General features: G+C 43.4%; 1 protein-coding gene across 8 annotated transcripts in view; it reads left to right on the forward strand.

The window, feature by feature from the left end:
• BCL2L1 (BCL2 like 1) overlaps positions 1–14,629 on the forward strand; it is a 44,179-nt gene extending 29,550 nt beyond the window's left edge. For all 8 annotated transcript variants that reach the window (XM_072631647.1, XM_072631644.1, XM_072631651.1 and 5 more), the window contains exon 3: positions 12,497–14,629. In XM_072631647.1, the coding sequence (XP_072487748.1) occupies positions 12,497–12,634 (138 nt within the window). In that variant the 3' untranslated portion in view covers positions 12,635–14,629. The remainder of the gene's footprint in view (positions 1–12,496) is intronic.
• Positions 14,630–15,241: the final 612 nt, after the last annotated feature.

Genomic DNA, 15,241 nt, shown 5'->3' on the forward strand with positions numbered 1-15,241 from the left:
TGTTGTTGTATGTTCCATAGTTTGCTGGGGCTGTGAGGAAATGTCTGAAAACCAAGCAGTGCAGCTTGCATAATCCTTCCTGTGACTCCATAGACAGGACCAGCTAAGGGCAAATTCCTGTCCCAGAAGGGATAGCTAATAGCCTTACCCTCTATTGTTTGCTTTCTGAGAAAGACAATCAGTGACTTACCTTAGAGTTGGTCTGAATATCGTGGAAAAAGGCAGGGAAAGTGTGGGAATTGAGTGAAAATATGTTGTCACTACATGCTAAAAGTCACCACTTTCATATGCACTAGGGTTACCTGCATTTGTCACCTGTTGTGTTCAGTGTACCTTCAGCTTCATAGAATGTTGGACCTGAAAGAGTATCAAAGCCAGAGGACCCTTTAGAATGAAGAATTTTAAAACATCTGCACAATCCATTCAACTGGCATTTGTTGGTTTAACACACAGGCAAAGAGAAATAATAATTGCTCTCAGGGAGCTTATATTTCATCAGGGGAGAAATAATGTGCACAAACAACTGAATATCAAATAATTTGTAAAGAAGAAGTACCATGATTGTCTACTGTAGGAGTTCAGGATAGGCTTTCTAGAGGAAGTGACACCCAAGTAGAGCTTTTAATAATGCAAGGATTCCATGACGTGCAGTGGAAGGGGTACATTGCTACCCTTGGGCATGGCACGTACAAGGAGCGACGTGATTGGATCTCTGCTTTACAAATATCTGTTGGTCAGCTGTGAGGATGATGGATTGGAGAAGAGAGACACTGGGTTCATGGAGGTCATTTATTAAACTATTGCATTAGTCCATGCAAGAGGCATGAAGTGTACCCTGATGAATGAAGATGTAATATAAAATTGCTGCTGGGGAAGCTGGCCAGTTTCTTGAGTTTTGGAGTTCTGAGCAGCAGTGAATTAAGCTGATAGGTGTCTGCACTAAATTCCCCATTAATGTAGTCAGCCTCTGGTGTTGGGAGCCATCGGGTAGTTTAAGGAGGAACAAAATCAATCCAGTTCAGAAATGGAGCAGGTCAAAGCTCCTTTGCCATCCCAGCAAAATTGGGCCTGTGAGTAGCTCTGTATTTCCGGGCTAGGCAAGACAGTAGAGGATCACTTGCTGCTGTGTTGCCATCAACTTCTCACTTTCATAATTTGACCCAAATTTTACCACCTTCTTTAGACGTATGGGAAGCCAATATTTTCTATGTGCAACAAAGAAGAGTAAATACCTGGGGCTTGTAGATTTCAAATTTGATTGGAAATCAGAAATCCTTGGTTCCTTTCCACCATCCATCACTGTCATACAGTCATAGATTGTTAAAGTTAGAATATTCTTTAGAAATGAGCTACTCCTAATCCCTTTTTTTTTTCTTTTTTTGCCAAAAAGGAAATGTAGATGCAGAGAAAAATGACTTATTCAGGTTTACAAAGTTAGCTAAGTAGAGAGTCTAGTAACAGAACTGAGGCTAAAGCCAGGTTTTCTTGGTTTCTGGTTTAAGTATTTTTTCCACCTCACCATTATGATCCATTATGATCAATTCAACAAACATTTTTAAAATTTTTAATTAATTTATTTATTTTTAGTTTTCAACATTCAGTTCCCCAAGCTTTTGAGTTTTAAATTTTCTCTGCCTCCCTTTTCTCTTTCCTAGGATGGCATGCAATCTGATACAGGCTCTACATATACATTCATATTAAACATATTTTCACATTAATCATGTTGTAAAGAAGAATTAGAACCAATGGGATGAACCTTGAGAAAGAAGAAGCAAAACAATAAAAGAGAGAGAGAGCAATAGTATGCCTTCAATCTGCATTCAGATTCCACGCTTCTTTTTCTGGATGTGGACAGCATTTTCCCTCATGAGTCTTTTGGAGTTGTCTCAGATCCTTGCATTGCTGAGAAAGAGCTAAGTCTATCAGTTAGTCATCTCACAATGTGGCAGTAACTGTACAATGTTTCCTTGGTTCTCTGCTCACCTCACTCAGCATCAGTTCATATAAGTCCTTCTAGGTTTTTCTGAAGTCCACCTGTTCATCATTTCTTATAGCACAATAATATTCCATTACAATCATCTACCGCAACTTATTTAGCCGTTCCCCAGTTGATGGGCATCCCCTCAATTTCCAATTCTTTGCCACCACAAAAACAGCTGCTATAAATATTTTTGTACATGTGAGTTCAACAAACATTTACTGAGCGAGCTCTCTGACTGTGTGCCAGGCAATGTCATGAGATTGGAGAGATACAAAGGCAAAAAAAACCAAGAAAGTCTTTCCTGAGAAGTATTTTACATCTGTTTTACTGGTGAGTAATCTGGAGTTGGAATAGCTGAAATGACTTGTCCAAGGTCATTTGGTCATTTCACTCAGAGGTGGAGATGAAAGTAGAATCTAAATTTTATGACCTAGTAATTTTCCATTAAGACTATTCTTCAAGACCTAATTTAAATATTCTCATTGTCAGGAAGCTTTCCCTGATCTCCCCCAATTCCTGAACAGTTTTGTGCCTCAGCTTCCTCATCTGTAAATCCAAATTGATCTCTCATTTCTGTGTCAACCCATGGGGTACAGTGGGATACCATGCATGACCAGGGAGCTTGTAAGATAGCCTTGGAAAACCATCAACAAGTTGTTCTTTTTGCTGATGGTCTGTAAACAGTGAACTTCACTCTGGTTGGCTTCAGGATACTGATTATGCAAGCTCTTGATGGACAGGGGATTTTCCTTTTTATCTTAGACATTTTGGTTTCTGTATCTTTAGGGAAGAGACTGACCATAGGGGAGGGAACACAGAAGGTTGATAGACTGGAATGTAGGAAATGCAATACTTTGAGCCTCTCTCAAGGCCCCTAATTTTGAGGGGTTTTTTGTTTGTTTGGCAAGAGAAATGCTTGGGGTTGGGGAGAAAGGGATGTTACAGAGATTTGCTGGTATCTGGAGGGTCTAGGCTGTTGCCATCAGCTCACGAATTCCAAACATTTTCTATCAGATAAAGATTCCTGAAAATATCTGGACTTGCCTGGACTAGTCTGAACTAGTGCTGGGGCAGAAAGGTCTCAGTGACACAGGCAAGCCAGGCGTCTGTCCAGAGCACCCTGGGGAGCCTCATGTACAGCCTGTGTAGAGAAGTGCAACTTCCCACGACCTGCTTCAGACTCCAGGAAATAGTACTTGTAATTTCTTGAATAGGGAGTCCTGCATTCTGAGCCCTGCTTTGCCACTTACTAGTCACTTCAACTCTGAGCCTCAGGTTTACTCATCTGTAAAGGAGGGATTAGACTAGACACTGGTGAATCTCACAAGAATACTAGGATGGAGTCAGAAGGAACTTTTAGAAACCATCTGGTCCCACATCAGCATTTTATAAATGAGGAAACGACCCAGGGAGACTATAATTTGCCCAAAGCAGCATACCTTCTAAGTATCAGAGCTAGGATTTTTAACTAAAACTCCAATCTTCTGATCCCAGATTCAGTGCTCTTTCCACCAGACCACCCAGTTTCTCATTATTCAGTACTGTCTCTCCTAAGGTCCCTTGCAACTCTAACATTAAATGGTTATAATGAACCTTTGTGGGGTGGGGAAGGGTTTGCCAAATATAAGACATTCATTTTGCTGGGGCGTGGAGAGAAAGCAGAACAGAAAAGCAGGACAGATGTATTCTTCCATGCATTTCATTAATTAATGAATCTTCTTTTATTTTGGGATTACCAAGAGCCCTTGGGAAGCTTTAGGCCATTTATTAGTCATTCATACCTTAGCGTGAAACACTTTAAACAAAATTTTAGAATATTCGAGCTAAAAGAATCAACTAGTCTGCCTCCTTCATTTTGCAGAGAAGGAAACTGAGACCCAGAAAAGGGAGGCAACTTGCCCAAAGTTACACAGGGAGTTAGTTAATCATAGATCTGGAACTAGGACTCAGAACCAGAGATTATAGAATTTAGAACTGGAAGAAGGGCACCTTGGAGGTCTGCAGTCCACTTATTTTCGGGATGAGGAAATTGAGACCTCGAGAGGACTGGTTCAAGGTCATATCAGCTAGTCTTCTGTTTTACCTTGTTACAAACAGTGAAGATCAACTATAATAAAAATGGAGTAAGGGAAGGAGAGTTGGAGCAGGGATTGGGAAAAGGTTAAACCAGGGAGAGGCAATAGCACAGAGGATGCCCTAGCCAGCCTTAGAATCACTTTGATTGCCCCTGGATCCCTGGGTGGTAAGGTAAGAAGACCCCAGGAGTGAGAGATGCCTAAAAAGGAAAGGTGAGAAAGTACCATTTTTTCTTCCTTACCTGTTGGTTGTCTAGAAATCTTGCTAAGAACATGAGTTTACGGTTATCTCTGGGCTTCTTACCTTTCCCAAGTTGGCAAGGTGGTTTGGTGGAATGTAGAACTGAAGAGAGAAAGAACAGGTCTTTTTATTGTGGGAAGTATGCTTAAGACCAAGTCCTTCTCAAATTGAGGAAACAAGATACATGAGAAACTAAAGTAGTGAATTGACAGGATCATAGGATTTAGAGCTGGAATGGATCCTAGGTATAATCTGATTAAAATCCCTCATTTTATAGTTGATGAAACAGAGCCTAGAGGAGAAACAATTAGTGTCCAGTGTCAGACAAGCAATAAGTATCAGAGTGAGGATTTGAACTCGGATCCTCTGCCTCTAGATTCAGTGCTCATCCTACTACATGCTGCCTGTTAAGTACTAATAAGAGTGAGCCCTTGTCTATGCCATAGAAGGGACCCAAGAAGGACAAAAGTAATTCTTACTTTAATGCAAATCACTTTGTTTTTAGAACGTAAAATGCCTCAGCTGGGAGGGGCCTTAGAGAATGTCTAATCCAGCTACCTCATTGTATAGATGAAGAAACAAGGCCAGAGAGGAAACCATTTTTATCATCCATCCGGTCAGGCCCTCATACCATGTCATCATAACTTGCTTGCCCTGTGTCTCCCAAGCCAGGGTGCCCTTCTTTAATTCTACTTCCTGAGTTGGACAATGACAAATGTGGATCTGGAATGAGTAGGAGTAAGACCCTAAGATTGTCAAGCTAGCCTTGAAAACCTATTGCAGATTCGGAGCAGTTTGTAGTGCCTGGTAGCTCTGTATTTTCTCTTCCCTGTCCCCTCCCCCATTTCCTTTTCCAAGAAATGAGAGTGCCAAGTGTGGGTGGCTTCTCAGAATTAATTGGGTTGAGGTAGGGGGAAGGGAGGGTAGCTGCTAACCTCAGAGCTAGGGAAAGATAGCCATAGAGGAGACCTGTCTCATTACTTTCCAATATCAAGAAACCCACCTATTCATGTTCTCCAGGTACTGTTTGCCCTAGTTTCCATAGTAATCTCTGTGAACCCTTTCCTCAAAATCTCTTTTTTTTATCTTCAACTCGATAACAGTCCTCTGGAGAAAAGCTTCTCCCTTCTCTCTAACTCCTTTTCTCTCCTCCCCACCTCCAGAAAACCCCCAAACTTCTAGTCCTACTGGGATATGGAAGTTGGTGTGTTCACTTGAAGAAAGAGGAAACAAGGAGACTCAGAGATGTGTGTGTGTAGTGGGAAATGCCCTGAACTTGGGGTTTTACCAACCAGGATTGGAGTACCAGTTCTCCTTCTCGCTAGCTATGTGAACTCAAATAGGTCCTGTCCTCTCTCTGAGCTCCAGTTTTCTCATTTGTAAAATGATGATCATATTGAACGAAATGGTGTCGAGGGTCCCTTCCAACAGCTCTTGAATCAGTGAGTCAGTTGGTGAAATCCCTGACCTTTTAATTTGCCAGGAGTATTAGACACTTCATTTCCCCCATTTCCACTCTCTTCCTGCTGTCTCCCAAGACTCTCCTAACATAGTCTTGTTCTTAAAGCCAAAGGACATTATCATTCCTTTGTTCAGAGGAGAAACTGAAGCACAGAAAGGGGAAATGACTCAGTCAGTGACACAGCCTTCATGTTGGACTTAAGATTAGAAGGGTGTGGGGGAGCTTTGTGCCTGCTCCCTGCCTCCCCCATACTGTTCCTATTCCTAAAATAATTCGGAAGGAAGCAGTGGACCCAGCCCCCTCTGGAACCACCCACAAGGAAGGGCAGGTTGGGTTTGGTGAGGGAGTTTGTTCCCTGACAGTGACATGGAGAAGGCAGCGTTTTATTTTCCCTCTTCATTACTGTATTATGTATTTTTCTATGTCATCCATTCTCTCCCTGCCTACTGAGGCTTAGTCAATCAACTTTGTTCCTACTATCACCAGCCTGACTTTACTTTGAGCCTTGATACCAGGAGAACATACCACATTCAACAGATCATGAGGCCTACCAGATAAGTTGTTTGTTTTTCATCATCCCCACTAACAAAGCAGGTGTTGGTCCAGGTAAGGAAAGTCCCATACTCAATGGTTCTGCAAAGAGCCTTGGACTGTAGATGAGATTGGAGTTGGATTTCTGACTCATCCACTCACCAACTGGGTGACTTACAGTAAATTACTTCTCTCTATGCCTCAGTTTTCCTGTTTCTAAAACAGGGATAATCTTATACCTCTACTTCACAGGGCTTTTTGAGGATTGGCACACACACATGTATTCATACATGCATGGATGTATGTATAACACTCTGTAAAGTTACAGAAATGTGTGCTATAAAAATGGAGAGAGAGGGAAAGGGAAGCAGATAAGAAGAGGAGCTTAGCACCTGTATGACCATAGGCAAATCATTTCTCCTGGGCCTCATCTGTAAAATGGAGGAGCTGGGCTTGGTAGTCTGTAGGATCTCTTGCTCTAGATCCCGTAACCACTTTGAAATCTAACTATTTATCACTTCTACCCTTCCTACGAAGAGCAGCTAGGTGACACAATGGATAGAGCACTGGGCCTGGAGTCAGAAAGACTTGAGTTCAAACCTGACCTCAGACACTTACCACCTGTGTGACCGTTTGCAAGTCACTTAACTTCTGTTTACTGTAATTCATTGGAGAAGGAAATGGCAAATCACTCCAGGATCTTTGTCCAAAATACTCCATGGGCAGTGTAGTCCATGAATAGCAACAAGCCTTCCTTCCTCACCACTTTCCTATTTAATGGAGTCTGGGATCTGTCGCTTGTTCTTCCTACCTTTAGCTAGTGTAAGTATGTTCTATCAAGTGGCTATTTCATATCTAACTTGTGTACCTAGTCCTGTGTTCAGAGCTACATGGAATACATTCAAGATACAAGACATAGCCTTTATCCTTAAGGAGTTTACAGTTTGGTTGGGAAGACAGGATAAAGGCACACATTCTTTTGAAGTTGGGATTATTCCTTGTGTTTCTGTGTCTGCAGGGCTGTAAGAGGCCAGAAGAGGTATATACAGTTGACCTTGGGTTTGGGTGGTTAGGGAAAGCTTCATCAATGAAGTGGGCCTTCATCAGGACCTTGAAAAATGGAAAATAATTCAGGAAGCAGTTCTAGTTCAGTGTCTAAGCTGGGACAGTTGAACATTGGTCCGCTCATTGACATCCCTGCCAGGCTGCTGTAGCTGGCTCAAGTGCAGCTCTTATTCATTGGCATTGCACACTCAAGAGCATTACACTCTTTCCTGCAGGAAAAGGTTAAGATTAAATCATGTTTCTGTAGATCTTGAAGGCTTACAAAATGCTTAACCAAAACAACCATGTGTGAGGTGTAGATAGTGCAGGTTTTATTATCATTTACAGTGGCAGAAATTGAGGCTCACAGTTGAAGTGGCTTTAGAATTACATAGCTAGAATATGTTGGAATCAGAACTTAAGCCCAGCTTCTCCCTCCACGTTGATTGCATTTTTCACTATATAGTAAGTACCACACTCCACCCTGTGTTATTGGAGACTTACTGTGAGTTTAGTTGGAAAGACACTGGCTGCGTGATGTTAAGAATAGATAAAGGAACAAAACACAAGCCTTGCAGAGCAACAGAGTCTAGCTAGAGAGCTAAATCACTGACAGTTCCAAGGAGTCTATGCCAAGGACTTAGTGAGTGGCACATGCAGGAAGAACATCAGGAGTTCTAAGGAAGAGATGTCTGAGCTGGCATACCCAAGAAAGACTTCCTGAAGAACCTGTGATTTCAAGGATGAGCTGGATTTGACTAAGTAGAGAGGAGGAAGAAAGATGTGAGGAAAGCTATAAAGGCAGGAATTGAGGATCCATAAGTTAGACCAGTCTTGCAGGAGCAGAGGGTTTAGGTAGATATTGGCTTAGCAGCCCAGAGAACTGGATTCGAGGCTAAGCTCTGCTTCTAGCAAGTGCTCAGGTTCTTTTTTCTTCCTCTTTCAAATGAAGGGATCAGACTAGATGATCTGAGTTTCTTAACAGCCCTGACATTGTATGTGCAATGATATGTTTTAACATTCCACGTTCTAAAGTTTTCCCAGCCCTACTATTCTGTTATACTGTAACCTGTCTTCAGGGTGGCCCAATTGGAAGCTTTTGGCAAAGGACGACCTCCATTACTCTGTTGCTAGGGGGAAGTAGAAGCCCCGAATACTTCCCCATAGCAACTATTACCATTAGCTTAGCAGTGTCCCTCTTCTGTTCTGGACTAAGCCAAAGGCCTCCTCACTAGGAGCTTTCCAGAAACCTTAATATTCTCATTGTCCCTGTGACTTCAGAACCCTCACCCGCAAACATAAGCCTAACTCTAATATAACATAGCACCTAAGCTATTGGTGATGAGGGAGGCCTGGGGGGAAGGGGGCAGGTCAGGGCTTATCTCTGCTTTTCCAGACTGGCAGCCCTGTTTGTTTATCTGGGCCAGCAGAGAAAATGGCTGTGGTTATTTCCAAGGGGGTTATGAACCAGTGGCTAAATATACCCACACCCCACTGCCTCTCTGCTGCATTAGAAAAACAGCCCATCTTTCTGGGTATAGACCTATGCCCAGAATCCAAATTCCAGGGAGAACTTGGCATATTTTACCAGGAATGAATTCCTGTTATCCACCTCCCCAGAAGCTGAACAGGAATGCACCAGAGCTTGAAGGGTGGGAGTGGAGTGGGGAGCAAGTCAGGGAAGGAGAGAGGAAAATATGTGAGCTTTGTTTGTTGTTGCATCAAAGCTACTGTTCTCTGCTCTCTTTGAGTGGCTGTTCTGGACAGTATGTGCTTTGTGTCTCTGTGGGGACAAGAGCCTATTTACTCATTAGGCCCCAGCAAAGACCTAAAATTCCCTATGGTTCCCAGCTCAGTTCTGGGCCCTACTAGGAACCTAGGCATCTCTTCCTCTGGTTAGGAAATAACCTTCACTGGGATATTGGGTACTCTCCTCTGCCCCCACCACATAACTAGGTTTTGATCCAGTAACCTTTCCTGCCTATCTGTACTTGATATTTTTTTTTGCCTCCCTCTAGCTAGGAAGGATTGGAGTTTGAGACCCTTAGGGTTCCTAAGTGGATCACGTAACCTGAAGAAATTAAGTCACTTGCCCAAGGTCACATAGGTAACAATAAATGGCAGAGGGAGGATTTCATCCTAGTGTTCTTTCCACTACACTATGATGAAATGGCTTTAAGAACTAGAAAGGATCTTAGTACTTTCATTTTACAGAGAAGGAAACTGAGACCCAGAGAGATTAAATGATTTCCTCAGGAGTATGCAGATAGGTAGTAATTGGCAGAACTGGGCTTTGAAACCCAGATCCTCTGACTCCAAGTCTCTTGCTCTTTCCATGTATATCCTGTGTCTCCAGGTACCTTATAAATGCTTTGATTAGGGAATGTATCTTTTATATCTTTGTTTATCTTACAGCACCAAATAGAGGGCAGTGCATATAGTAGGGCTCTATAAACGCTTGTTGGTGATGTGTAGGCTCAGTCTCAATAGATCAGCTTGAAACCTGGCCCCAAGCTGCTCAATGTGCCTACTGGTCTAGGATCTATATTAAAAGAGTCAGTGAGACTGAGAATCAGGAGACAAGGAATCCTGTTGTTGCTTCACCACTGATTCACTGTATGATTGAACAGTCTCCTCCCCTTTGTTAACCTCAGTTTCCTTCTCTATAAGACAGCATTGAACTAGATGCTTTTTAAAGTTCCTTCCAGGTCTAACATTGTGTCATCCTGTAGAAAGAGATTCTTGGACATGGATAGTCAGTCTGCTGTGCCCTCTTAACTTGAAATCTAAAAATTAGAAGGGACCTTAGTTTCTTAATCCAAGCCTCCATGTGATGTCCACATTTGAGAGCTCAAACACTGGGTTTGGAATCAGAAGACTTGAGTTCAATTTTTGCCTCTGCTACTTTCTGCCTGTGTGATCTTGGGCAAATCATGTCCCCTTTTCAGGCCTCAGTTTCTTCCTTTTTCAAATGATTTCTCGGATCCTTTCCATCCCTTCACATCCAATCATCCTGTGAGTATATATGATGGGGATAAGAGGAGAGCCAAGTTATGGACCCTGTCATCCAATAGCTTTGGAAAAATGCTTTAATAAATTTCTGAGGCAGATAGGTACAAGTGTAGATTAGTGTAAATTGATTAAGTGCTGGGATGGGATTCAACAAAGATACTTTTGGGGAGGCCAGTCCTAGAAGACTTATTGAATGTGTGTTGAGCTAGATTTAAGAAAGTGCAAGAAATAGATTGAGGAGGAGGAGCCCCTGCCCAGATCCTTAGAGTTCAGGCTATTTGGAGTTGTGCTAGAGGAGGAGGTTGGTGTCATTGACTAGGATAGGGTTATTGACTAGTTACTAACTAGTATAGTGACAGTCTGCTTTTTCCCTTGGAGCAAAGCAAACCGTGCTCTGTCATAACTGTGCCTCTAAACCTGGTGAATTGTATGCCTTCCCACCCTATCACACATGCCTTCCTCGAGAGTACATCCATCAGCAGAACCACCAAACAGTTGTCTTCTCCTGGGCACACTCCCTACTCCCCCCATGGATCTCCAGCCCTATTTTCCTGGCCTTACACAGCCCTTCCATTCTCTTCCTCCTCTTTCCTCCTCCACCTAAGGTCCATTTTGCACTCTCTGAAGCAGAGTTTGAATGTGTGACAGTTTAGTTCGAGTAAGGACCTCAGTGTCTGGTACCTTACCCTGCCAGGTGATCTTCAGAATCTTCCTAAGATATTTCAAATGGAAGCGATTCCATTTCCTGGCATGGAAGCATTCAAACTCTGCTTCAGAGAGCACAACTCCAATGGACTGGCCACAGTGCAAAACATGCACTTGCCAAAAAGACTATTTTATGGAGAACTCACACAAGACAAGCATTCTCATGGTGGTCAGAAGAAGCAATACAGGGACACTTTCAAGGTCTCTCTTAAGAACTTTGGAATTGATTGTGTGACATGGGAGACAGTGGCGCAGGACTGCTCAGCATGGTGTGCCCACATCAGAAAAGGTGCTGTGCTCTATGAGCAAAGCAGAATTGAACAGCTCAAAGGAAATGCAGGATATGCAGATTTAGAGAATCTACCACAAATGTTCACACGGACTATTTGTGCCCAACCTGTGGTAGAGCATTCCATATTGGTCTGATCAGCCACAGTCAGACACACTGAAACTTAACTCTAGCATAGTGATGTCATTTTGGTCCTCTTCAAGAATGAGAAGGAAGGAGCACCACACAGTGCCTCCTTGAATTCTTGGATTTGTATTGCACTGTGCAGTCCATCTCACGACTCTACCTTCAGGGGAGGTGGGACAGGATTATTATCCCATTTTTAAAGAGAAGGACAGCTTAGAAGAGTAAAATTAGTAGTGGTGAACTAGGTTCTCCTGTCTACCTCATTGTAGCATTAAGCAAGTCATTCTGCCAGTTTGGAACTTCAGTTTTACCATCTGTAAAATGAGGGTGTCGGACTATATGTTCTCAAAGGTTGTTTCTAACTTAGACATTTTCTGTTCTATGTTTAGGGTCTGACATCCATTTCAGCTCTTCAGCAGCACTCTTAACATTCTGTGTGTTCTATGACAATTTCCAATATTCTCCTTTCTCTACTCCTTCTCTTCTATGGTCCCCTCTAGCTCTTATTCTATTTAGTGTCCTAAAGTTCCTCTTTAGTTTTGATATTCTGTGTTCTTTGTGCCAACATGTTCTAAGGACCTTCTTGTTCTAGCATTCGGTGAAATGAGGATACCAACACAGAGGTTAAATGACTTGCCCAGAGTCACACTTAGTAGATGGCAGAACCCAGTTTATCCAGTCCAGTGTTCCTTTTAGGATTCTACACTGTGTTTCATGATTAATAATTGAGTGATGTCCTTCCTGGCCTTTAGAAAATAACCCCCTGGGCCTTTATCCTCAGTTTGGTGTTGCAGGAACAACTTGGTTGCATTTCTTCACTTTGCTACTGGTGATAGTTAATTTTGTGGGTTGGGATTGGAAAATAAAAATGGACCTTATTGAAGACTGGCCAGAAATCCTATATTTGTGTAGCAAGAAAGTCCTTAGTCTTTCTCCTTTTTCCCAGATAGTGCTTTAGGCTCTTGTCTGGGTCAGTTTTCTGTTGACTACTAGTTGCAACTGCCTCCAACAAGTCCTTTCTCTCCTGTAGGACACCTTCGTGGAGCTTTATGGGAACGATGCAGCTGCAGAGAGTCGGAAGGGCCAGGAACGCTTCAACCGATGGCTACTGACTGGCATGACAGTGGCTGGCGTAGTCCTGCTGGGATCCCTATTCAGCCGGAAGTGACCGTACACTGAATCTACCTTGGAACCTCTCTCATCCACCCACTCCAACTCATCTTGGCCTGTATTCTGTCCCGATACAGAGGAAATCCACTACATGGAGCTGACGTCTATTACATGGGACTAAACCAAGCCTTCTCCTATGGTCCTAATCCCCTTCCCACCTCCAAGTATGCAGTCTGAGACCCTTAGGCCCTTTTTCTTTTCAATCTCTAAGTCCTCCAGAAACAAAAACACAAAAACATGCAACTTCTTGAACCTCTGCCACACTGGGGATGCTGGCTGCCTAGTCATGACCTCTGTCCTCCCTCAGACTTCCTAGAGCTGAGCCCTTCCCCCAACCTGACCAAATCAAGAAGTATCAAAAAAAAAAAAAAAGCTTATTAAAAACACCCATAGAATTTTCCAGGAAAAAAAAAGAATAAATCAACTTCATTTTTATTCTTGTGTTATGAGAATGGATAATTTTACTCCCCTTGCAGTTCCTAATGTTGGGAAGGGCCAAGAAAAGGTATTCTCAGATCCAGGCCTCTACATTATTACTAAGGACAGATTTTCCCTGAGAACTTCCTGCTTGAAGCAGGGGGTGGGTGGCTTGCTTGTGTAACCTTGTAGTTAGTTGTCACAGGTTCCAGATCACCAGGTTTGGCCAGCCTCAGGCACCTCTCCAAACATACTGCTCCTTCTGATAACTCCAAACCATGCCCCACCCACCACCTTTAGAAGTAGCCTAGGAATCCAGTCATACAGGTGACCCAAAGTGTCTCAGGAAAATGACCTGCCCTGGCTTTGACTGTCTTGGCAGGTCAATTGGACCAATATTTCTTGCTGGAGTTAGTAAATTTGCAGGAGAAAGGCTATCAGTTCAGCACCATATCTGAGTCCTAGAATTGCTGAGTAGCACCCCTCCCCCTCTCCCATTTAGCTCCTGCACATCAAGAGAAAACAGGAGGTACAGGGAGAGACCCAGGAAAAGTAGCAGCTGAGAGCTGTTTACAGCTGTATTCCTTAGTCATCTTAGTTCTTGGAGATCCCAGGAGAATGTGGACCTGCCTTTCTCCCGAATCATTTTCAACCACTGCCCAGATAAACAAATGGAACTTAGACCCAAAGGTGAAGGGGGCCCCCAGGATGCCTAGCAATACCTGGGGGTGCTTACAGGGGCTCTCAGGGCCCATTTAAAGTGGCATGTTCTAGTGGAGTAAGTGCTGTATCTCAGACTTAGAAAACCTGGGCCCAAATCTGAACTTCACCCCTAAGGAGCTGTGACCTTAAGCAAATCTCTTCTCTAAGCCTCAGTTTTCTCTTCTGTCAAATGAGGGGATGGACTTGCTGATCTCTGAGAGCCTGACTGTTTGGAGACTAGAAAAGGTGAGGGTGGGAAAAGGGAGATTAGTCTGAGAAATATTTGACTCCACCACACTAACTTAATTCTCAGGCCATACCCCAAAACTCCTTCCTCCCTGAGCTTTCAGAATTCATATTCGGGGTGCTGACTGCTTAGCCAGGCCAGGCTGTTTGTCCCTTCCCACAGCCTGCCAACCTGTGACCTCTCATGGATCTGAGTCTCTCATGTAAGTGGCACCACCCTACCGTTAAAAATGCTTTCGTTATCCCAGTTGATGGATCAGCCAGTTTCTCACCATTGCCACCCCTTGACCCTCCAAGCGCCACCTTGCCCCTGTATTATAGTCTTGTCTTTGCTGTATATATTTGAGATTAGTTTTTATTCCTTGTGAAGATGATATACTATTTTTGTTAAGCGTGTCTGTATTTATGTGAGGCTCTGCAGGGCTGCCGTGTGGTGAACGCTTGGGGAGATGGTTCCCCCTCCCCCATTTAACCCCACCCTCCCTCGTCAGTGCCCCTAGGGGCAGGGGAGACTGATTACTCCCCAGCCCAGGCCTAGGGGGTCTTCCCTCTCCCATATCCTGGCTCTTTGAAGTAGTCTGTGTGATGGTGGAAGTGCAGTTCAACTAATAAACTGTGTTTGATTTGCTTTTAGTGAGTGCTTTTTGTGTAATGGGGGGAGGTCTGAAAGGGAGGTCCAGGGTTGGGGAGACAATGGCAGTGGGAACCAAGCATTTTCCCTTCTACCATCTCACTCCCAGGGCCATGGGGATGGGCCTTTCATAGCATAATTCTCTTTTCTGGAATGTTTTGGAGGTTAAGGGGAGACTCACTCCCCTTTGGGTTTGATCCCTATCTCCTAATTCGAACCTTAATGTCCAGTCCCTACTCACATTTCTGTCTGGGATAAGATTCAGCTGCCCTCTTGTGGGTACTGTTGGAACTGTCATCCAGACCTACTGGACCTCAGCCTTCCTCCTTCAGCCCATTCATTGCCTTTGCACAAACTTGAAATAGTATGATGTAGTGAAAAGAGTGCTAAAATTGAGAACCAAAGTACCTGGCATTGAATTCTGATTCTCCTACTAGCTACTTGTGTGGCCTTAGCTAAGCAAGTCACGACTTCTCTCCGCCTCACTTTCTTCATCTGTAAAAATGAAAGGTTTAGATTTGTTGATCTCTAAAAATCCCTAATTCTGAACTGATGAGCCTTCTCAACTAGGCCCTCTTGCTGGAATGAACTGAGGCAAATGCCACGTTT

This window comes from Notamacropus eugenii, chromosome 1 (assembly GCF_028372415.1).
Source record: "Notamacropus eugenii isolate mMacEug1 chromosome 1, mMacEug1.pri_v2, whole genome shotgun sequence".
Lineage (NCBI taxonomy): Eukaryota > Metazoa > Chordata > Mammalia > Diprotodontia > Macropodidae > Notamacropus > Notamacropus eugenii.